The 25,110-nt window shown below is 41.2% G+C and overlaps 1 protein-coding gene across 2 annotated transcripts in view; it reads left to right on the forward strand.

The window, feature by feature from the left end:
- The window catches only part of dock1 (dedicator of cytokinesis 1), a 180,521-nt gene that overhangs the window by 49,083 nt on the left and 106,328 nt on the right, over positions 1–25,110 (forward strand). For both annotated transcript variants that reach the window (XM_056366513.1, XM_056366514.1), the window contains exons 20-27: positions 2,313–2,402; positions 3,794–3,894; positions 3,980–4,108; positions 6,174–6,282; positions 9,572–9,642; positions 14,881–14,987; positions 19,833–19,960; positions 22,251–22,346. In XM_056366513.1, coding sequence (XP_056222488.1) covers positions 2,313–2,402; positions 3,794–3,894; positions 3,980–4,108; positions 6,174–6,282; positions 9,572–9,642; positions 14,881–14,987; positions 19,833–19,960; positions 22,251–22,346 — 831 coding nt within the window. The remainder of the gene's footprint in view (positions 1–2,312; positions 2,403–3,793; positions 3,895–3,979; positions 4,109–6,173; positions 6,283–9,571; positions 9,643–14,880; positions 14,988–19,832; positions 19,961–22,250; positions 22,347–25,110) is intronic.

Consider the following 25,110-nt stretch of genomic DNA (forward strand, 5'->3'; position numbering starts at 1 on the left):
CATCACATTAGCACTCAATCCTTTCCAAAGCGCTCCGAGGCTGTCGGTGTGCAATTAGGTAACATTTTCAGATTGACGCTTAAAAACAATTTATCCACAGAGTATACTTGTGTCTGTATGCTGTGATTTAGATACTATGCAAAAAGACAAGATCATAAATAAATCCTGGAAGGTTTTTTTTTTTTTTTTTGGGTTTCCAATTGAGTTTTCTACCGTTTTTTTTTTTCTTCATCTCCCTAATGTGACACTCTTTGTGAGCAAACAGTATCACATTACTGCCCCCCCCACCCCCCATCTCTGTCATGCAGTCTGGTCCTCTTGAGATTGAATTGTGCTTTAAAAACTCGACACTGTGCAAGTTATGTTTGTTTCTCGTTGAGACCGAGATGAATCTCATCCATCCCGGGATGACAGACCAAGCACAGTAGAGAGCGATAGATCTGTTTGTGACACTTTTACATCTCAGTGTTTCCTCTACATTCATTTAGCAGTGGCGGCCCGCCACTGCTAAATCATAGCCGCCAAGCCTTCAAATTTCTTTTATTTTTAAAAAAAAAAAATTTTTATTGTCGCAAATGCACCACCGCCACATCTCTCCACCTTCACAGCACAGCCTGTGTGACGATGAGCGCAACAGCGGGGGGAGGGAGGGAGTGGGGTGGTTGGGGGATCCTATTGGAGTTAATTACTCGCGAGAGCGCGGCCTTGAAAGTGACATCACGTCAGGCACCAGGTGAGAGTCAGAGAAGTGTAGTCGTGAGGAATAAGGCAGCGAATTACCGGAGAAAAGGTAGACTTATTAGCCAACTCAGTGACGCTAACTTGGGTAAACTAATTGATAGCATTAAGCTAATATCTACACGTCATTATGTATTAACTGCTGACTGCATTTTCAAATGAGCTAATATATTGTATTGTTTACTACCTACTCGATATTGTATTAACAGAAATTGAGATACTGAGCACCTGTCTGTATATTCTACTGATTGTTGTTCAATAAAGTTTTGTGAGAAAAAAAAAAAAAAATTTTCAAATGAGCTTGTTCAGATACTTCTCTAAGAAGAGAAAGACAACAGATGAAGAAGACGCTAGTCAGGTAGCATCATAAGCCTTTTACTGACTCGTAAATGATGATGGTTAGGTAAAAAATAGTATTTTAATGTTCACACTTGTAATCAGATGTGATGTGAGTGTAAACTATATAACGCTGTTAGCGTTACGTTACTCACACTTTTAATGTAATCTTATTAGACAAGTAACATTAGACAGGGAGGAGTTGTTAAACAAAGTGGAGGAGAGCAGAGCACAGCAGCGGAGAGATGAGCCTGGGTGCAAACTTTGCTACTGACTCTACCCCCCCACTTTGCCACTGACTCTTACCCCCCCATAGCATGCCCCCACTGCTGAAAAAAATCCTAGAGGAAACACTGCATCTGTTTTCACATTTCCTCAGTAAATGGCTGAATAAATGGAGCATGTTTCCCCAGAGAAGGGAGGGTGTATATAGTTAGCATTTCTGGAGGTCCTGCTGACAGGGAAGTTATTACAGTCTTCATAGAACTATATTGGCTCATGTTAACAGCTGTAAAGGGAGTGTTGTCAGAGCACTTGCCATTCGGTTACACCAAACAGAGCATACGGGTTCATATTCGACATGTTTGCATTCACAATTTTGGGGATTATGACTTGACAGGAATTGAATATTATTGTGTATCAACTTTCCGTGGATTCATGTCCTGATGGTCACATACTAGTATTGTATTGACAAAAAATGGAAATTTTATATGTTAACACAATTTTTGAATTGAACATTAATTTTATTATTTTGTTATTTTACCTATTTTTACCATGTCTTTATATGTATAGTGTCAGCACAGGAAAAATATTGATATCAGTACGATAATGATTTGAACTGTGTCATCCAGCTCTTACTGAGATGTGTTCACAGCTGCTGATTTTCTGCTTCCGCTCAAAAAAAAAAAAAAAAATAAAGCACTCATCAAGAAGAGCCATACTCAGCTTGAGTGCTACCACACACTTTGTGTATCTTCTTACATCTTATTCTGTGGCTGGGATTTACATTTGTTGTTCCCCTTGACATAAACTCATTTGTCTCAAATTCATTTATCACTTAAATGTCATCAGAGAGATATGAGATGTCCTCCCTAAAAGAAAGAAATGGTCATCAGTTTGAAAGCAGTTTTGTCATTTTGCAGTGGAACTTTCCATATCCAAGTTTTTTTTCCTTTCTTCTTCTTTTTTTATTTGAGTGCCGTGTTTTATTGTTGCATGCTGTGCTTGTGTCATTCTAGTTTCTACAAGACACCCTGGATGCTCTCTTCAACATCATGATGGAGAACTCTGACAGTGACACTTTTGATACTTTGGTGTTCGATGCCTTGGTGAGTGAAGAAGCAGACAGTGGCAGCACAGCAGAATTCATACCAGCAGAGGGTCTAGTCAGTGGGAGTAAACATTTAGACACATTTCATGCTCAGATGCAAACATAATGGAGGGTGGCTTTTTCTTTTGATGGTCGTCTCTGCTCTGTTTGTTGGGCCTTTCGATTTCACAATAAAAAAAACCTGTATTGCAGTTGCCTGTTTTCTCTCCCAAGCTGTAGTTCTAAACTATAAGGGTAAACAGTTTGTTTTTGTATCTGGAGAGAACTGTGAACCGTCACAATGTGTCGTAATGATTCTATAGTCTTTTGGTATGAACTGTATGTTTGAGCATGATTTATTTGTGCCATTAAGAATCACATTTGACCACACAAGTTTCAAACAGAATGCTGCAGCAATGCTATGGCAAACATGTTTTGTGACAGGATATGTTCAGAAATATGCAGAGTACACACCTTAACTCTCCACAAGACTGTTAAGTGTGTGCCAGGGGTATGCCTTGGAGGAAAATACCTTGACTGGAACACCAACCTGCATCTCTGTAAACACAACACTGCGGTGCAGTCCAGAAATACTTGTACATATATTTTTGCTTTGTTGCTACTTGTGCACACTGGATTTGAAATGAAGCAATCACTATGGGGTTAAATTGTTAATGATATAATTTCTCCACTGTAGGTAAACAGTATGGATGTCTTCTGCATGTTAATTTTAACCTCAGTCAGTTTTCTCAGTTTACATCCTATGTGCTGTAGTACAAAGTCAAAACAATAGAAAACTGGCCAAATTGGCTGCACTGTATGTTGCAGCTCACAAACCGTTCCCCGTTTGTAAATATGAGCTGGGCTAATCATTTACTGAGGGAAGCGCGGACATGTGGAATCGCTGCTGCATTGATCTGCATTAATTTATAATGCCAGGGTAGCATTTTCATTAAAGTTGTTTGTCTAACCTTAAAAGTCTAATTTTCCTGCAAAATAGAGCACGGAGATGATCTCGGAAAAAGGCAAAAAAAAAAAAAAAAAAATTAAATTAGCCTGTTGAATTTCTGATTACATAACTTCGTCATGTATTAAATTTAGTATTTGTAGCCAGTGAGTTGACAAAAGTATCTGGCAGGATCCTATCTAGTATACCATTGCCTAACATGAGGTACATCTGAAAAGAACAGTTTTCTCTTCCAGAGAAAGGAGGGAGAAATTGTGTTGTCGGGTGTCCTAGATTATCTGCAGGCTAGAGAATTGAGAGAAAATGGCTTTCTTCTCAAATGCAATCTTGTTTAATTTCCCAATCTATTTCAGCATATTGAGTAAGACAGGCGCTTTTTTCCTACTATCCATTATGAACCATGTGGTTTACATTTTAATGAAGATGTCTTTGTTCTCTGACAGGTGTTCATAATTGGGCTTATAGCCGACAGAAAGTTCCAACACTTTAACCCTGTCCTGGAGACCTACATTCGAAAGCATTTCAGCGCCACGCTGGCCTACATGTGAGTTAATTACCCCCAACGACAAATTATATCCCATTACATGATTATTAGATTTGTCACGCTCTGTTTGTGATTGTGTTTGTAGGAAGCTGACCAAAGTTCTGAAGAACTACGTGGACAACGCTGAGAAGCTGACAGAGCAGCTGCTGAAAGCCATGAAGGCTCTGGAGTACATCTTCAAGTTCATCGTCCGCTCCAGAGTCCTCTTCAACCAGTACGTCCTGATGCACACACACATAACACGCACATAGCACTGTGGATTTGTGACAATACAAATAAATATACAGAATATAAAGAAGTTTAAAGCACAAAAGGAACATTGCTGCATTGACTTCAATGGGTTGAAGGTGTCTTGCACTTATGATAACACCAACAAAAAGGACTCAAGGGCTCAAGTGACGAGACAGATATTTCAGTCATCTAACCACCGTCAGTGTAAGCAAATATTTGCTATCATTTGTTAAACATTTGTACATGAGTTGTCTCTCTAAATATTTATAGGCACTGGTTGTTGACTTTACGCTAATAGAATAATTTCTTTATTACCACAGTCGTTCCTTTAATAAATCAGTGGTTTCAGTTTTATTTCATAATCAAAATCAATGTTGTATGCAGTATTGATTGTGTTATCCACATTAGGTACTGCTGTTGAACAAAGTTGAAATGGGTAAAACTGAACGGCCTTAAGGTGAGGTAATTTCTATGGATATATTTATAATTGGCTGATAGGATGTTAAATGAATGATAATGTTGTCGAGCCACGGAATGAAGCTGTTGGTGGCTGAGGAGCTGATGTATGATCCTGGTCTAATTGAGTGTGCAGAGTTTGATTGGTTTTCTGCCCAATGTCTAGAGGACGCGCCGTCCTTTACCTCACACATCAGACCACAGCGACGTTGCTCTATACTTGAGACGTCCATGTTCACAGTGTGTCTGCCAAGTGGTATCTTTTTGCAGGATAACCAATAACGGCCTGAAAATGGGCCTGCGTTTTGTAGTTGCTGAGGCACTTTCTTTGGTTGGTTGCCAGGATCAGCTCTATTGGGCTCCATTGTTGCTGAGTCAGACTCAGAGTTTGGACTTCTTCTAAACCATGAAGTTGCGTTTGTTGGTGCCTTTCATGCAGTTTTGACTAGAAGGTGCCAAGGTTACATCAGCATGCTTTTTCATTGCGGGCCAGCGGAACATTTCTATGAAATGGTAGAGGAGACACTCTAATCACACAATTTCACCCCCGTGACTTAAGACTGGTTCGGCTGTCCGGAGCTCCCTCTGCTCCCTGGTGCTGTAGGTGAGAAACGGCTATAAGTAATTGTTGTTGTGGGAGCTCTGAGATGGATGCCTCTAATCCCGTGATTTCTGTAAGCCGTCAACAGTGACTATCCTGGACCATGTAATACCTGCAGCCCCGTGAGAGATTGTGGCACCGCAGAACCCACCTCTCTGGAAGAAAGCCAGTCAAATCTGATGCAGTGGGAGCAATCTTACCACTTCACCCCTCTTTGACCTGCCTCCCTCTGCTTCAGCGAGTGTTTTCAAACAATATCAATTTCTCTCAGAAATCCTAATTTTAATGTTTTTTTTTTTTTTTTACTCCTCTGAGCGGTTGACACACTTAATTGCTTTGCAGGGAGCACAATGTGGCTCATTTACAGTTAATACCCAGTTTGTGGAGATTTATGGGCTCTGCAATTGGGATAAAATACATTTTCATTTTTGGGGGGATTAACAGAGGAAGCCCTGCTTTGTGTTCTCATGCACTTAGAAATTTGTGGAAGTGTTTTTCTTCAATTGTTCTGTGATCAGTGGCTTTTAGATGCTATAATCACTGGGCAGCATTTACGCCACATAACCAAACCGGCAGAAGAGACATTAGTAATACTACGCCCCAGACAGATTAGCAAGTGAAGTCGGTGAACCCCTTACATGGCATTTGCTTTCTGCTTCTCGTATAGTATTCCAGGAGAATCATTAACATAGATCATTAATTTTTCTGATTTTTGTTTCCACATGAAAGCAGGCAGGTGCTTCGGGGTCTTGTCATGTTGTTTTAAATGCTAATCTGGCTGGCACCAAGAGTGATGTCTGTGGTTCGGATCCAAGAATATTTGCATTGATAACACACACGGGCCATTCTGCTGGCTGCTTTTAATGATTTAACAGGGAATCATCAAACTCTTGTCATTTCCACCGCGGGCGGGGCTGTTTACACAGGGATGAAACAAACAACAGCCTTGTGATCATCTGCCAATGTAATTCTCTACTTCATCTCCTCCCAGGCTCTACGAGAACAAAGGAGAGGCCGACTTCATGGAGTCCTTGAGGAACCTTTTCACATCCTTTAATGATATGATGAACAGTAATTCAGAGAACACTGGCATGGTGAAGGTAGGCCGAGTATCACACAAGTCCCAAGTCCAACTGCATGCTATCGCTCAGACTCGTTGCCAAGAAATATCTACTGCTGCGTGAATAGTAAATAACTGCTGCTGTGTGAATGGTAAATAAATCTGCTGTGATTTGCTTTGGATGACATGCTCTGTAATTGGAGATGCATGTGTCTTGTTAGATCTAAGTGAATACAGCAGCTTATTATACATTAATGTAAAAGTTCCTTCTGCTCTTTGATGGTCTCCATTTCCTACATATTTGTTTTCTTCACCTTTGTCACTTCTCTGTGCAGATTTTCCTGATCTTTACTCTCATTTTCTCTCCATGTGACCTTAGCAGGGCTGCACATAAACTGAAATATATTAGAGTTTCTTAAAAAGATTATTAAAGGAATATGTCGACATTTCGGGAAATATGGTTGTTTGCTTCCTTGCCGAGACTTAGATGAGAAGATCAGTCCCACCCTCATGACCCTCGGGTAAATGTGTAGCTAGCACTTCTGAGGCTTGCTAATTAAGACACTGTGTTTTGTTTATTTAATCCATACAAACAAAAGTTGTAGTTGTATGGGGGATAATATGGTGGAAACAGTTGGTATGGATTTAACAAAAATAGATATGTTATTGTGAGCACAAGGATTGTTTGTCGGCCTTTTGACAGAGACGAGATTCCGCTTTACCCTTATTTCCAGTCTGGACGCTAAGCTAAGCTAACCAGCTGCTGGCTTTAGTTTCATTGCCTAGAGAGCGTAGTGTATGTTCTGAATTGTCAAACTATTCCTTTTGGATTAGGGCTCAGTCTGGAACCTCCATACTTTCTGGGTACAGACTGAAATGCGTCCACAGTGGTCTAAAATCAACATTTTGTCAGATTTGGTGACTTATGTTCTAATTTAAATCAAGATGTTGCTCATTTTAGAGTTTTTCATTTAAGTCAAGTTCTTTTTGCATCAAACATTGACATATTTGAAGTTTGTCTTATGTTTCAAATGAACTAAATAGTAAAAAAAATAGTTATTTATTGGTACAGATACATGTATCAAAATCATTGAGAACTTATTGTGAAATATATTTTTGTGTGTCTATACAATATGAATCTATGTAACGTATAAAATGCTAAACTCCTCAGTAGGAGGACAATTGTTGAGGGATCTTAGTCTCAGTCTTTTAAATGTTGGTCAGGTGACAAACTGTATTGTTATTGATTACCTCTGTAATGGAAGGAGAGTGGTTTCATTAGTTGGTCAACAGAGTTGATATGTTCAGGATTTTTTTTTTTTTGTGCAGCCCCAGCCTTTCAGATTTATCTTCCATCCACACATTATGTATATTTGTTGTGTGTTGATTTCTCTTGTCTGTCCGTGCTTGTATATATGTGTTTGTGTTTTTCCTCTCTCCTTTTCACTCTGACCTTGACCGTCCTGTGGTCTGGGGCTCCTCTGGCCTTCTGCTCTTTAGCTGCTCCTTAAGGTATTTATTTCACTGCCTTGCTCCTTCTGCCCTTAAGTTCCCTCCATTATGATATTTGCATTTCATTGTCCTTGACCCCAAACTTGGTGACTTCAGATTTGAAACAAACCAGCATATATTTTTATTGTGATTCTGTGGATATACTCTCAAACCACACATGCTCATGTACACACACCTATGCTTTTAGAGATAACATAATCACAGGGTACATGCACCTCGGCACACCTACAGTAGATCCATGTGCACGCTCAACCATAGGAGAAGCTCAGGAGTCAATTAGGAGTCAGTTGCTGTGTAATTGGGTGAGATATTAGCTTTACTGTCAGTAAATTAAAAACTGATCTTGAGGAACGGGCATGAAAGCGAGGAATCCTGGTTTCTTCCCGAATCCGCCCTTGTGAAAGCACTGTGACAGGTGGAAGCTAATGAGCAGTCCCATCATACCTCCAGTCTGAATCCTGATGAACATCTGGACGGAGCCGCACACATGCAGAGGAAAACTTTGATAAACACACACACATACACACAAACGCACGCTTCTGTGAGACACAACACAACTCCACTGAGATTTTTGTTTGACACTTCACACAACGCAGCCCCACACAACAGGTGGGAGTTTGGTTGTTGCTGAGAACAAAGCAAAAAATCAAAAAAGAAAAGACATTTTGCTAAAATGTCCTCTTCAATGGGTAAACAGAGGCAGTTGGCTTTTTAAGAGAGCCAGGGTGCTCTTTCAAACAGCATCTTTGAAATCCATGTTTCAGTCTCTCTTAACTCTTTCTGACTGCAGAATAGGGTGGTGTTGAGATATGCATATTAAAGCACTAAAAATATCTAAAAAGATGAGAGTAGACTAAAGCAGGATTTTATTTGGAGGTCGTGCCTACATCCCTGTTTGAAAAACCAAGGTGAAGATCCAGTTTAACTCTGCTGGTGCCTGCAGAGATGTCCCAAACACGTGTTTCAAACTGAAATTGTTCTCACATTCTTTCATTTCCTGAAGTCGGTAACCCGAGTATTTTCTCTCTCAAATACCCTCACGTAACCATCGCCAATTGCCTGTCACGCATTTTCAGAAAATAAAGGCACGCACAATCGCACACTGTGGACTGTAGAAGGTGACGTCCAGTGAGCTTCGTCTTCCTGGCTAATCAACCTCTATGAGAGCGACTGGCACTGCTGCTAATTTGCACAGATGCTGTATAAACACCCCAACCCACCTTGGCCGGCATTTAGCAGCAGTCACTCAGAGAGGGAAGTGTCAGCTCGGTTAATCATTCCCATTATTAATGGATGGCTCTGTAATCAGCCACTGGGTGCACACACTTGATGACTTTATTATAGTATCGATGGGCAAATTAAGATCCTATCTGGCTGTGTCTATCAAGGTATCATTAGAGGAGATCTTCCTCTGGTCCCAGTTTATTTATGAGGAGGGCCCCCCCCCCGTTCCTCAAGTACACTAAATGAAATGTACATCGGAGGAAACGTCACAGGCGCTGAACTTTAGGGTGTGGGGTCTGTGAAGCAGATTTTATGTGACTTCCTCTGATACTGATAGATTATTAATAAATCATGCCCACTCATAGTATCATACAAACACTCGGTAAATATTGCTCATCAAAACTGAAGCTACGAGACACATTTACACTTCACTACACACAATGCAACAACACTTAATTCCCACCATACCTGTGGAAAATATTGTATGACATAATGTGGGATTGGGTTTCTCACTAAATATCAATCAATGACTGAACTAATTAACTTAGAGACGAACATAATCTTGTCATGTTTCCTTTGTCTCTCTGCTAAAGGGTGCTGCACTGAAGTACATTCCCACCATCGTCAACGATGTCAAGCTGGTCTTTGATCCCAAGGAACTAAGGTAATTTCATGTGATACGCTACATGTTCCCACGCTTGATCGTCATTACAACGACACCTGCTGTAGAGAAAAGTGAACGTAAGCAGATGAGAAGTCATAACCACAGCAGATCTCTCTCTCTCACACACACACACACACACACACACACACACACACACACACACACACACACACATCTCTGAGACTTCCTCAAAACAGAGGGGGTGTCGCTAAAAAGCAGCTCATTAAAGCGAATGTATAGAAGATGCTCAAATTAGCCTTAAATGTTCTTTTTTTGCCGGGGGAATGAAAGGAAGAATCGAATTGCTTTGGTTTTTTCGGAACGTCCGCTTGACTTAAAATTGTATGTGTATTTTATCACTAACAAGCTGATGGGATATTGTGCTGCTGTAAAGACTTGGAAGCATTATTTATGTATTTGTCTGGCTCTCTACCTAAGGCTGTTTTTATTTAACAACTCAACATTCACTAGCTGCACTGTTATGGTCGCTGGTTTAACATGCCCAGGTTGCCTTGGAAACCCACTGACTGCTCCACTCAAGTGTCCATTACAGTTAATGTTGTCTACAGCAAATGTCATCTGCTATAGCGTAATGCCTGTCTTAATAATAAGCGACTTCTTAAGTATCACATGCTGCGATGTTACTGTGGGACTAAATTAAGTATTTAGAAAAATGTTAAACAAAACAAAACGGAAAAATTTATCCATCCGTCATCTGACTGACTTTTTCTGACACGATCAAATTAAAATTCAAATGGCCTTTCATAACCTTTGACCTGAAATTTCAGTTTTGTGTGTTTCTGCGGTGATGTTCTAAAGCCATTTTTGAGAGCAGGGAGGAAATTGCATTTGTGACAAAATGCCTCATGGGTTTGCCCTTGATTTTCTGTCCCATTTTAATGTCTTTAATCTGTTATGCGAAAAGGACACAGCACAAAAACAAAATAGAATGGCCTCATTTATGGAGCATTATACTTACAAATATGTGAGGAAATGTTCAGTGAAAAACTTTCCAGCTGCAAATGAGTCTTTTAAAACATATTGATATTTATATTTGTCTACATTTTGGTCCGACATCTTTGTCATCTGTAAATATTTAGTTCAGACGAATATAGTCACACATGATTCACACTGATTGTGGCCTAATTTTCTTATTATGAAATATGCATCCTGCACACAGACAGTTGCATCAATAGAAACTGGGAAAAATCAGCAGCTTGCTTCTGACCAGACTGAGTCTAATGTTTGTCAGTAAAAATGAAACCACTCTTTTCCTAATGATCTAATATTCCCTCCTTTGAAGGTCAGGAGAGAGGCGGAATAAAAAGGAAGAATGTGAGAAATGGTGGAGCTCTCCTTTGATTATCTCAAAAAATAATTTCATCATTAATCACAAACTTATTCGCTGGATCACGAATGGGTGTGTATCTTGTTGCAAGGTTTTCCACAGCCACTAACATGTGGAGAAAATAATATAATTTTAATATAATTAAAAGTAGAGGTATAATTGTATTCAGAAATGGCCCCATATTTGTTGATTTAAACTACTGCTTATTCCAGCCTAACTAAATTAATCACAAACAGTGAGACGAGGTGCTGACAGCATCTGTTCACCTCTGCTTAATAAAGTTTCTAAAGGGGAAACCCTGTGTTGTTGCAAACAAATATTTTACCACCAGAAACACTCTTGACACTGTGATCTATTTTTATCGCAGCTCAGAGACTGGCGCCGGTTGTGCTAATACATGTAGGTATTTTCCAGGCCCTGAAATGTGGTTTGCCTGTTCATCATGCAAGCACTCAGCAAGGAGCCCCTTCCATTTGCCCATGTCCAGCACCTGGGCGGCTGCCATTTCCACAGCAGATTCTGGGCCACACAAGGCTTGCTAAGCCCTGCCTCTGGCCTCTACTTCAGGAGGAGGAGGAGGAGGAGGAGGGGGTGTTTGGTCTCAGCCCATCTATTCTGTCTGTTCAGCTCTTGCAGCTCCCTTTTCTCACCTTCCCTCTCAATTTAATTCACCATTTGCACAGAAGATTCTTCCGTTTCCGTCCAATCAGATCAAAAATGTTCATTCTTTTTTTTTTTTTTTTAATTCTTTATTTAGGAATGGCAGTACATATCACAAGGGCAAAGGTAATACTATTTTTCTCCGCCACCCAGTTTTTACATTTTAAGTACAATTTAGTAATAAAAACAAAAAACAAACACACAAACAAAAAAAACAAAACAAAAACACAGTTGGGAGAGAAAGTGTGCACATACATGTCCATAGTGTCTTTACAGGAGAGAAGTGACCAACATGATACTTAGTTAGGTGGCGGTGGTGGTGGAGGGGGGGGGTATCGGTAGTCTTCAGTATGGGGGAAGCGGAAGCAGTTCTCAATGTATGGCAGGGGAGAGGTGGATGGGGGGGAGTGGAGAATGATATCAAAATATTGATGGGACAGTATATGTCAGTGTCAATCTTCAGCCATTAAAAAAAAAAAAAAAAAAAAAAAGGGCTGAGAGAGAAGGAGAGACAACAGAACAGGGTTCATTTATCTAATACCTCCACAAACTCTGGGCGTAAAGGTTTCACATATTCAACCCACCTTGTCCAATGTTTAACAAATACATTTTTCTGGAGACGGAGACAGAATGTGATCTTTTCCATGATATAAATATCATTCACTATGTCTATCCACTCCTGAACTGTGGGGGACTCAGGGAGCAGCCATCGCCTTGTGAGCGCTTTTTTAGCAGCAGTTATCAAAATACCAAATAGATATTCATCTGACCCAAAATGTTCATTCTTAATCGTGTCGTTCATGATGAGGCATGCAAAACATTTGAACCAGAAACCTCCAGAGCAAAGTTACCGTATGCTGTCCAGCTATATGGCACGGAGTACAGTAAAACACGGGCTGGAGAGACGATGTGTACTGCTATCAAGAGATGTTAATTAAATTATGAGGTCATACCTGCTTTGGTTGTCAGTTCCAATTAAGTAAATATTATATAGTTGAGTTGAGCTGAATTTCCAATAACAATGAGGTGAGACAAGATAAGGAGCGAGATGCCAGATGCTTTGCCATCCTCTCTGTAGTTTGAGTGGAAGCAACATGAGAGGAGCTTTTGATTTTAGCTTTAATTCTGAAAGCTGGGGTCCTCATGAAGCATTCACTTAGTCATAAATCACAGGGCTGTCTGAGCTGAGGTGGTATCAGCTGGTCCTGTTGTTAGCACAAACCTGGCTGAGCGGCTGAGCTGGAGGTGACTAAATTGAAGCCTTGGGGGTGTGTGGGTGGGTGGGGGGGAGGTTTGGGGGTGTGGGGTGTTTCATCCCCTGCCAGAACCTGGTCTCTCCCCCCTGAGTCGTGCCAGCATAATGAAGATCTGGCCTCTTCTTTCAGGAAGAAGCTGTCTGCTTTATCTGTGTGCATGAATGTGGATTTCTCTTTCAGGCTCTGAACTGTTGAATGCTCTTAGTTTTGATTGTTCTTAGCTACATGTTGGTTGTCTTCAAAAAAAAAAAAAAGAAGTTGAATTATCAGTTTAAAAATATCTTGTTGAATAGTGTGTGCTGTTGTACAAGGTTGAGTAGAATTAGAAATCCCTGAAGTCAGTAGCTTTGTGAAACACAAAAGCAACATTGAAGTGTACTGGAGACATTGGAGATGAAACCCGCACACACCCACACAGGTGTTTTTGTGTGTTTGGGCTGATTAGACTCTCCTCAGGACTGTGGAAGTGTACGGACTCTGCTTGATTGACAGTCCTCTGACTCGACTGTCTTGTTTTGTTGAACCTGTTGAAGAACTTCAGGCTTTTAGAATTTTAAGTATATGAAGTTTTGAGACGTTAGCAAAGTTGCACCATAACTGGTAGGAGTGGACCACATGGATTAAATTGTTACTTATAGTTTGACCAAAAATTATTCCATATGAGATTACACTACCAGTACATATCACAACATTAAGACTAAGATTGGAAAGCTTGAAAGTGAGTCTTTAAGTGTAAACTAGGGTTTTAAATCTAAAACATTTGAAAATGATATTAATCTCATTTTAGCCACAGTGATCGTGAGGATCTTGGTCACCTCTCATAGCAAGGCTCTTCTCACTCGATTGCTCAGTTTGGTCAGGTGGCCAGCTCTAGGACGAGTCCTGGTTGTTTCAAACTTGGATGGAGGCCACTGTGCTCTTGGGAAACATCAATGCAGCAGAATTTTTTTTGTAGCCTTCCTCAGATCTGTGCCTCTTGTCTCTGAGCTCCGCAGGCAGTTCCTTTCTCTTCATGTCTTGTTTTTTCCTCAGAGATGCATTGTCAGCTGTGAGACAGTATATAGACAGGCCTTTCCAAATCATGTCCAGTCAGCTGAATTCACAGCAGGTGGACTCCAACCAAGGTGCAGAAACATCTCAAAGATGATCAAAAGAAACGAGAGGCACCTGAGCTACATTTCAGGTGTCATAGCAAAGTGCCTGAATACTTATTTCAATGTGATATTTCAGTTTTTCTTTTTTGATAAATTTGCAAAAAATCTGTTTTGACTTTGACACTATGGGGTGTGTATATATATATTATTTTAATATAAGTTATATAACACTTTCTGAATGCACTGTAGTACTTTCAGCCACATCTCATGGCCTTCATGACTTCATCTCCATGACCACTGAGCAAACTCAATCTGCTGCTGAAGGCCACAAGATGTGGCTGAAAGCTCCAGAAGATTTCCAGGAAGTGATGTTGCACTGAGAAGTTTTGGTAAAATCAATGTTCACAAGGTCAATAAGAAACATTCAAGCTTAAGTTATGCGTAATTCTATATTACAGTAGTAATATATTTTGTAGTGGTATGTCTTGTTTGGTTAGATAAGCAAATAAATACCAGAGAACAAATGGTACTTTGTAAATATAAATACAAAATTCAAGTGAAATCATCTTTTCTTGACATTGATTTGCAACAGTGACTACTGTCTTCTAATATAAACAGAGATGGCACAATCATCTATCTCTGGTAGGAAGCTGTTCCCAGAGTTCATCCTAAGCCAGTTCCTCTGGGTTGTTGGGATATCTCTATTGTCTCATGCTACATGTTCTCATAACCTCAGACCATTGTCAGAATATCTGAGAAGTACCTGTGTGGGTGTGCAGAGCCACTAATTGCGTTTTGGATGACTGCTTCCTGGTTGGACGCAGTCAACCAATCCAAGATGCCTCATCAGTTTGACCTTTTGTCTTTATTGTCTCCGTAGCAAGCTTTTCACCGAGTTCATCCTGAAGGTTCCTCTGGGTCGCCTGGTGAAGCAGAAGCTGGACTGCCTGATTGACATTGTCCACAGTGATCTCTTTACTCATCACGGTGAGAACACACACACACACACACACACACACACACACACACACACACACACACACACACACACAAACTGTACTCACTGTTCTTCACTGCATGCTCCTTCACTCACGGCTGCAGTAATCATACACACCACCTGCCTCCCCAAGGCAACCCAGTGTGAGCCCACAGTAAAGGTCACTGGTGAGGTGTAGTGTTATTTAAGAGAGTTGAGCATCCCCACTGCTGAAATCACCTGGACTTGTCTGTATCAGAATACTACTATCCCCATCTACTCAGTCCTCAAGTCTCAGCTGCTCCTTTCTTTTACTATTTAATCCTCTTTCCTTAAATGTCTTTATCTCATTTTCCTTCCCTTGTCTCACCCCAACAGCAACTCTACTGTTCTCCACTTTCATAATACACTTGGACACCACACTGTTGTATATTTTGGACATGTTGCAGTAATGCCAGACATGAAGGGCAACGATGTAAAGGTGGTTAATGAGAACCTGTACCTCCAGTCTCTGCAGCCAGGGCTAGCCTGCGGCGACCTGCAGACGCCCCCCCCCCAAACCCACTGCAATGACTGCCAGAGTCAGCGGTCCTCTGAGGCCATGTTCGGTTCAATTTAGAGACAAACACGTTCACACTCACATACTGTCCTGTGGTGGTAAATGAAATGCAAAGTGCCTGGCAACAGTGATTTAATGTGGCTGGCATTGGCAACACACATGCCTCAGAGCAGTGGACTAACATACTAACAATTATCCACTCGCACAGTTGCTCTCATCAGGAATGCACAGAAAACAAATGACGAAATGGATTTTAATGTAAAACAAGTTTATACCTATGGAATACTCTTTTATATTGAACATAACACAATATAGATGTCTCTGCCTTCAAATTAATACCAGTTTGGTGAGTAAGTGCCTTTGGCCATCAATAGTGACCTGTTGGTGTCATTGTGGCCAAGCAAAGCATCCCAGATGCTTTTGAATGGCTTGCTGATCAGCAGGAGGACTTGTTGCTGTGATGTAGACAGGAATTGCCCTGCTGCTCAGTTCTCACAACATTGGTGCTTTGAACATCTCCAGTCGTCTTTGACGTGCATGTGTGTTTTCAAATTGTGCAAAACCAGTGATAGAGATTGCTTCAAAGTTAAATTGTCTTTACCCACAGCAGCATCAAGCTGACCTCCTGTAGAGATGTTTCATTACGGATAGTGACCACTGCAATGAGGAATAAAAATAGTTAGCCAGGCAGTTTTTAAGGTGGTTTTAATCAGTTCCCCGCACATAGTCATGGGACACATTGTTAGGTGCATCTGGATCGTAAGGTGGTCTTTGAAAGGATCGTCACCAGCCAGTGCCAAAGTGAAATGTACTGGAATGGTTGGAGCAAATGAAAGCCCAGCAAAGAGGCATTAACCTAGATACTCTACCGTCAATATGGAGTTTCTACACGTGCTCATCAATATGCATTGAATGTGTCTGATGACGGCGTTTTCTTTCCTGTAGGCTGCACAGTGATTAACATATTTAACGGTTTCTGTGCAAAAGCATGTCCTAAAAGAGTATTTTTGAGTCCCCGATGGGCTGATTTCTGTTCAGAATCATGACTTGTAGACAAGATGACATCCTTCTCTCCATGGGTTTCATCTTTATCGTTTACATTGAAATTCAAACTGCTGTGTGTTTCATTTGGTGTGCGTACGCAATTCCCTGCTGCAGATGAAAACGTAATGAGCTCAGAAAATGAGGAAGTGTTTTGTTTCTGCTTCTTTTTTTATTATTTATTTTTTTATTATTATTGTTATTTTTGAGGCACAGTGTTGTTTCACCTTCACTGTTGATGATGTAAAAAGAGAGAGCCGGATGGGCGCATGAATCGCTTGCAAATGGGCTCATTGGAAGAGAACAAATATGTCAGCTGCTCTCCTGGTCTGCTTTAAAAGGGAAAATCAGTGTAGCGTCTAAAATCTGTTTGGGCTAGAAGTTTGAGGAGAGCGCCCATGGCCTAGCTTGATAGTTCCAGTCTACTTGTCCCGCTCCCACCCTGCAGCTAGCGTGTGTGACTGTGTATGTATGTATATATGTGCTCACATGTCTGCATCCTTCTATGTGTGTGTGTGTGTGTGCGTGTGCGCGTATGTGTGTGTTACTGCCAGTGTGTATTTTGAGTTTTGGAGGAGGCGCAAAGGGATTGAGGACTGAAGCCCTATAATAACAAGGTATTAAACACTCCACACAATGTTAGACGCCCTCAGAAGGGAGATTTAGTTTTGTGTTCAATCCCTGGAAGATTACGAAGCGCACACACACACACACACACATACACATACACACACATACACACACATATATATATATATATATATATAAACACAAATTTTCCCTTTAAGCTGTATCAGGCGGACAGTTTGGTCTTCTATTCCACAGCACCAAAAATATTTCAGTGCAGACATGGTTGTCACTTTGTGTCAGGGCTGGTTATCATGTGACAAGACTCTTAACACCCATAACGTTTCCTTTTAGGTGTTTAGCAGTGGAAGCTTTATGTGAAGAATAGCTGTATTGTTGAGCAGCCATCCCACAATACTGCAGTCAAACATAGGAAGCTATTCAGTAATGATTTGTGGAGCTTTTTCAGATGTTTATACAGAGCGTTTCTCCATGCTCTGAACTCTGTCAAATTTTTTGCATTGGCAAAGTGACACAAAATTGGCACTGCTAAGCTAACACATGGGTAAAGCCAATATGCACGGAGGGCTAGGGTTGTTGCTAAGTGGTTTTTAGGGAGTCAATAGGTCCAATGCTTTTCCAGAGTGAACCGTCTTTACAGCCAATGGAGTTATGCGAGATTTGCAAAGTTGATAGAAGATAGTAATTGTGTAGGTGATGCCCTCATCAATTCCTGAGTCATTAGAAATGACATTTCAGTAGTCTTTATGTGTTAGAGTGTTAATTATTACGTAATGCTTTCATTACAGAGCTTCCTCATGGTCTCTGTTTGGAGCTCTGGCTTATGGCGTATGGTTAATTACTAGTAGCAGTGATACTGAGAGTGAAACAGCTTCTGAAGACATCCACCTTAGTCAAAGATGCTACTCTTTTTGATGTACGTAGGGATGAAATGCATTGACTTTTCTTTTTTCATCAGCCTTCATGGAATCACTCCACACCGCTCAATTTTATATGTAGTTCCCTCAGAAAGGGATTGGAGAGTGTAGATCACTGATTCATATGCAACACCCCTGGGTATTGTTTATGAATAGTGCACCATAGTTTATGCTATTCATTACGCATTACATCCTGCTGTTTACCATTCGGCCTTGAGCAGTATTGACAATTGGCAAAGCTTTATGGTTGTGTGTGTGCGTGTGTTGGTTCTGATGAGTAATGAAGTTACAATTTTATTTTTTTCCCAGTTGATTAGCTCATTAAAGCTTTAACATTATCTGTGAAGCAGAGAGATTGTATTGATTTTGAATTGAAATCCGTTGCTGGGTGGCTCTTCTGAGCAGCGACGTATCTCCACCTTGTCATAATAACAATTGTTATTTGAAGAGTTCTGTTGTCCCTGTTGTCTGCTACAGTATTAGTGATGCTTTCACTCACTGCACTGCTCTTTTGCTGCTGTTATTATCTCTTAAGATGATATTAATATCGGTACTCAGACTTTCTCTGTGTGAAAAAACACTGTCAGTGCGCTGCATGGGGGCCATTGAGACATGTTTTTTTTTTTCTAATTTATTTTACTTTATTTCTTTTAATGCAGAGGAGTTATAAGTTTATACAGTGAAACTTCTGCGTAGCTATGGATAGAAAACTTTTATGTGATTGCTTTCCTTTCCATAAATTTATAAAATATTCACTTAACCCCCTAACTGATACTCCCATCTTCTAATTGAACCAGCCTAACCCCAGTATTTGTCCCTAGGCTTTAAATATGACCCACACACACATACACAAATGCCACTAAGATTGGAATCAGGAGGTTTAATAAAAAATATGATAATTTTGTGGCAGGCTGCCTTAGGTTTACCTTCTATGAGAATACTTTCCTGGCTTATCGGTGCTGTCCTCCATGTCCAATTGCCAACCAAACTCTCTGCCCTCTGCGTATGGAAATTCACTTTTTGATGTTGCCGTCAACATCAGACAAACTTTTAGGTTTGGTTTGGTCGCATGTTTTGTAGAATTAATTAAATTTTAGCTGTTACTTTGACAAAGTTTGGAAAACAGTTGTTGTTTTCTGTGTTTACTTGCTACTTTAGGTTCAAATGGGGTCACAAATGATGTAATATTCAGTAATTTATAAACTGTTTTATTAAACAGCAAAATTACATGGTTTGATTTTCTCGATTGTACAACTGCAGCTGTTACTGGGGCAGTAATGGGTTGGGTGTTTTGATTAAGGGCAACATGACAGTGGACATTACTGGAGAGGGACCAGTTTGGCCAGTTTAATCAGCTTTTTCATGCTGGTGATAAGATGTAATTAGCAGTGGTGTCAGGTCACTAGATGGTTTGCTAATTATTTTTTACTACCTGATATTTCCAGAGAGGCGTTTGATTTGTTGTGCTCTGAAAATGATTATAGCTTTGTTTGACTAGCGTTCTGCTGTTGCGCTGTAACTGTTTCTAGGGATTCTGGGAGCTTTTGCCACAGTCATTTTAATAAATATATTCATTGTGCACATTGTTTTAATTTAATCCTCTGAGCTGTGAGGGAGCCATTTACAAGCTGCGTGCCTCTGCATCGACAGTGTGTCGAGAGCATATGCTGCACTGTCTTGTGCGGTCTATCATCTGCTCCTCGTGTTGAGCTGCATTGTGAACGTGTGTGTATTTGCTTGTGTCCCTGCAGATTGTCGCGAGATCCTCCTGCCGCTGATGACGGACCAGCTGAAGTTCCACCTGGAGAAGCGAGAGGAGCCGAAGGCTTGCTGCCAGCTGCTCAGCGACATCCTGGAGGTGCTCTACAGGAAGGACGTGGTGAGGAACACACGTCTCCAGCTTTATGTGCTTTTATTTCCCTCTGGGATAAACAGCAGAATCCGGCCCCCTTATAAAGAACAAGCACGATTCCACATTGGTTATTTTACTAAGTAGTTACTAATCACTGTGCTGCTAATTTATTTAATTGTCCTGGGTGTCCTAAAAGGAGCAGATTTTACAGCAGTGTTAATTTACAAACCCCTGAAGTTGGCTGTGCTCAGTAGTTCATTGCTCAGGGTGGCTAGAGGCCACCTTCACCACCATGAACATGCTGCAAGAATATGGTGATGAGCTCTGCCTAATCCCTTGGTGTTTTAGGCCCAGAGAAGCTTATAATAATGTGGTCTGCATAATGAGGTTGAACAGTTGTTGAAGTCAGTCACAAAGCCAGTTATAGAGCCAGTCAAATCGAATACGTTTTTCATTATCAGTTAATATTGTTATTGTTTTTCCAATTAATTAATTGTGAAGAAAATAGCCAAAAAATACTCAAGACTAGTCCACAGATCCTAAGGTGTCTTCCTTAAACTTCTTGTTTGTTTGGCCAACAATCCAAAACCCCAAATATTCAATTTACACAAACCCGAAAAGCTGAAAACAGTGAGTGTTTTGCATTTTCTCACTGATAAATGACTGAAAAAGTTAATTAACTATCAAAATAATCTGTGTCGATCATCAGTTACTCGTTTTAGCACTGAAATGAATTTTTCACTGGAGTCCACATCCATCATACTCAGGCATCAGCTGCAGACCTCACACACACACACACACACACACACACACACCACACACACACACACACACACACACACACACACACACACACACACACACACACACACTCAGTTGCTTCACAAATGTGTTTCATCCTCTTCCATGCCCTGACTCCTGATGTCCTCCCTCAGGCCCTCTCAGACTCCCTCCGCCATTGATCACCACGGCCTCGCCTCCCACACTCCACTCTGCGAAGGATTATCCACCTCTCCCACTTGCTCTGACTTTAAAACTCCTTGTCTCTCTGTCTCGTGTTGCCGCTTCCTCTCACTGCCTCGCTCTCTGTTTCTTATCTGACCCACACTACACACTTCCTTAGACTTAAATGTGCATGTCGATAAGGACAAGAAAAACGAGAGAAAGGAAACCAGTCTGGATACTTCTGTCCAATGGCATTTCTAAGTTATCAAACAGCTTATATCTTGTTGGGAATAATGATCTCATTGTATACCTCCCCTCTTAAATAGCTTGATTCAAACAAATTAAATCAGTAGTTTTTCTTTGTGCACCGGGTTTGTGTAGACACTTAACACAGACGTGTATTTTTCGCTGAAAAAAAACATTCTGGGAATCATGTGGGTTTTCATCCAAGATGTGCGTCACCCTTGCTGCGCTAGAAGGCAATATCAGAAACTCCCTCCTCAGATTGTTTATACCCCCCAGCGCTTCTCTGTGTGATTGTGGGAATGTTTGTGTCTGTGTATGTGCACAGACGCGGGCGCATGAGATCTTCAACCGCACAAAGAGCTGTGTAAATTATTGAAAGTTTAGGTTGACACCGCAAGGGTTCGGCTTGTTTGGAAGATTCCCCCCATTGACAGGTAGAGACAGTGCGAAACAGCTCTCTGCTCACTCAAACTAATAAGCAACCCCAAGGAAAATAGTCCCATTTATGACAACGGTGCAGCTACCCAGTGGGTGTTTTCCCTTCTAAAAGCCAGGATTTGTATAAAGTATAAATCATCTTGGCTGCACCAGTCGTATTGGTCGGGTCTCTTAGCACAATATGTTCTGTATATATATTTTCAGACTTTCAAGTTTGTGAAGAGGCAGTATTAATATTTTCCTACCTGTTTTTTTGGTTTTTTTTATTACATCGTGTTTTCAGTTTGTAGGATACCTCAAAAGCTTGTGAAGATATTTCAATAAAATTTGGTGCAAAGTTGTGCCATGGACCAAGGAGCCCCTCCCCCAAATTAGAAGTATCCTCAGTAGCACAGACTTTGTAATGTAAAATATCATTCTCTTCTTTTTCCTTCTATGCAACCTTGTCTGCAGTATGACTCTTGTAAATAATATCTGCACTGCCATATATATATATATATATATATATATATATATATATACACACTAAAAAGTAGAACAGCAACTTTTCATCACAAAGTATGTCCTGGAATGCACCAAAAATCACAGTAAACAAGTTTTCACAGGTGGATTTTTCTTTTAATTGACATGCTCATCATGTCATTGCGTCCCACGTTGATACGTGTATTTATCTCTGTATATTTTGCAGGGTCCAACCCAGTGGCACGTGCAGATCATCATGGAGAAGCTGCTCAGGACAGTTAACAGGACAGTCATCTCCATGGGCCGTGATTCCCCTCACATTGTAAGTCGGTCTGATTCTCTGTAACTATTCGCCACACACCTCCAACTAACCTTTTCCAGTTGTCAACCGCATACATACTTGTATTGTACACACACACACACACACACACACACACACACACACACACACACACACACACACACACACGCATGCATGCACACTCCAATTATTTAGAGGCGTATGCACCACGACGAGCTTAACTCCCACAGGCCCACTGCAACCCCAGCTCTATTTCTAAAGCAATCATTAAAGGTAAAGTCTACCTTGGCAAAAAAAAAAAAACTTTTCACACAATCTGAATCTCACAGTGGCTTTGATCTGCTCATATCTTTCTCCAGCCAGTTGTTCCTGTGCCAGCCTGTGTGTGTTTTGCTTTTGCTGTTTCACGATTTAAAAATTTTTTTTTTTTTTTTTTAAGTTTGTGTGTTTACTTGTTTGTGTCTGTGTGTCTGATCCCTCACATACCAGAACATTTCTGACGTAGTGTGCTGTAGTCTAATCTCTGTATCTCCCCTCCACGGCCGCGAGCACCCTTCTCCCAATCACACTCTCCACTAGAGCTCGGTAGCAATTAATGCACTTATCAGTCATCGTATAAGTACGCTGTCTGCCTGATGTGCGTGGCAAAGCCTTCATCCATTTTCATGAGTCCAAAGAGTCGCCTCGATGTCGACTCTGACTTCTCTATTGGATCCTGTCGCCGTCTGTATTCATTAGAGCTGCATGTAGTTTGTGATGTGACTTTGAAAGTGAGACTTGGGCGATGAACATACAGTACGGTCCAAAAAGTCTGAGACCACTTTCCCAAAGTGGTATGTAGATTTTACATAAGGTTTTTATGATGAAGGAGATTCCTCTGAGGGCACTTAAAGGTACTTTTACAGCCCACTTAAATTCAGATAGGTGATGAGAGAGACGGTTTCTATGAATTTCAAGTATGTGTAGGAAAATGGAGAGGCGTACGATACTGACTGATGATATTGACACTGTGACTGGTTGGCATAGCATCCGTTCTGCTCCTGTCGCGGGTTATTTATTGTATTTGTGTGTGCGTGAGAGTGGGCTTGTTTTTGTATCCTGGTGGGGATTTCAACCTGAATACACATTAATGGGGACTCACTGTGGGGACAAAAATTTAGGTGTAAGGGTTGGCGCTAGGTCTTCAGTTGTGATGGATGAGGTTAGGGTAAGGGTCTAGAGAATGCATTATGTCAATGAGTGTTTCCCACGGAGATAATGAAAGAAGTGTGTGTGTGTGTCTGTGTGTGTGTCTGTAAGCACAGCACCCTCTCCATCTGGGGAGCAGCAGGAAACGGCATCACCTGTTTAAATGGAAGCTTATCTGCTTGTATTACCAGTCACTGAGCCACACTAGCAGAGGGTGATTTAATAAAGCCAACAGTACGCAGAGTTATCACACACTAATCATCTTGTGTTTGTGTTTGTGAGTGTGTGCGCTCTATGTCATAGTGCCATAATACTTTCGCAGCACTCATCCCCTGTCCCCTGTGTCCTCTCTTACTCTCCTCTTCGTTCTCTTTCCCTCTCACATGCTTCCTTTCCTGCTTAGTTGCAGTAAAGGGATTTTGGATTGCAGAGATTCTGTAGCTGCTCTGTCTCTCCCCTCTGTCTGAAGGTATTCCAGCTATGCACCAAGCTTGTCACGTAGATGAAGGGAAACCCTCTGTTTTGCAATAGGTCGCCAGTGTTAATCACTCTGTGTAATGTAAAAATTTCCTCCCAGTGATCTTCCAGGAGGGACTAGGACTCCAATCATTGTTATTGCCAGTTATACAAACTCTGCATCGTCCAGCCTGGCTCGTGCCCAGAGGGTTTGGAAAGATGGATTTGGAACAGAGGTTGTACGCTGATAGATATGTTGTCAGAACTTGAAGCAGCTGCCTTTGCGGCTGGCCTTCCACTCCTGCCACCCCCCTGTTATTTTTCACTGCAGGGTTTCTTTTCTTCGTGTGTTTCAGATATGGAACTTGCCTACCACTTTGTCTAAAAGGCTATCAACAACCATGAAGGCAGCACACACAGGTCTCCTCTCTGCCGTATTATACTAAGTGCACCCCCCCCCCCCCCGTGGTGTAGGTGAAATGGTGTTCCCTGCTTCCAGCAGTGGCTGCTGAATGGCACTAAAGCAGAGCAGCCACCTTTCTGGTTAATGAAACTGCTCTACCTATAACCTCCTGCGGCCCTTATTGAAACTATCTACTTAATACACATGTGCTGCTGCCCTCTGTCTTACTTCACCCCCTATATACAGCTTGCTTTTATGTCCCTGCCTTTTGTCAGCCACTGTCGCTATAGCTAGGCAGCCACTGTACTCGACTGCCTTGACATTTCTAAGTACCTGCATAATATTTAGCATCATTGTGCAGTGTCCTTTTACACAGTGGGAGTTAGAGGTCACATCAAAGCCTTGTGCTTTTGAAAGCGCTTGTGGCTCTTTTTACTCAAACACTATACATATTATAGCACTTGAGACAGAAGCTGCATTTGAAGCTGGTCCCCAAATCATTATTTAATGATCAATAAGGTTGGTGTTAATTTTTAACAGCCATGAGACCCAGTTAGTGCTGCTGGAAGAGCCGTAGCTCTCTAATCAGAGGGCTGTTGTTGCCGCCTCTGGGTACTGCTGCTTACTCTGCAGGCAGATTGCGCGCCGCTCCTCGCACATCACCGCAGCCAACCACCGACCTTGTTCTTCTGAGTGGCAGCCTCTTACATTTAGATTTATGCATTAACGTTCTACTCT

Source organism: Seriola aureovittata, chromosome 21 (assembly GCF_021018895.1).
Source record: "Seriola aureovittata isolate HTS-2021-v1 ecotype China chromosome 21, ASM2101889v1, whole genome shotgun sequence".
Classification (NCBI taxonomy): domain Eukaryota; kingdom Metazoa; phylum Chordata; class Actinopteri; order Carangiformes; family Carangidae; genus Seriola; species Seriola aureovittata.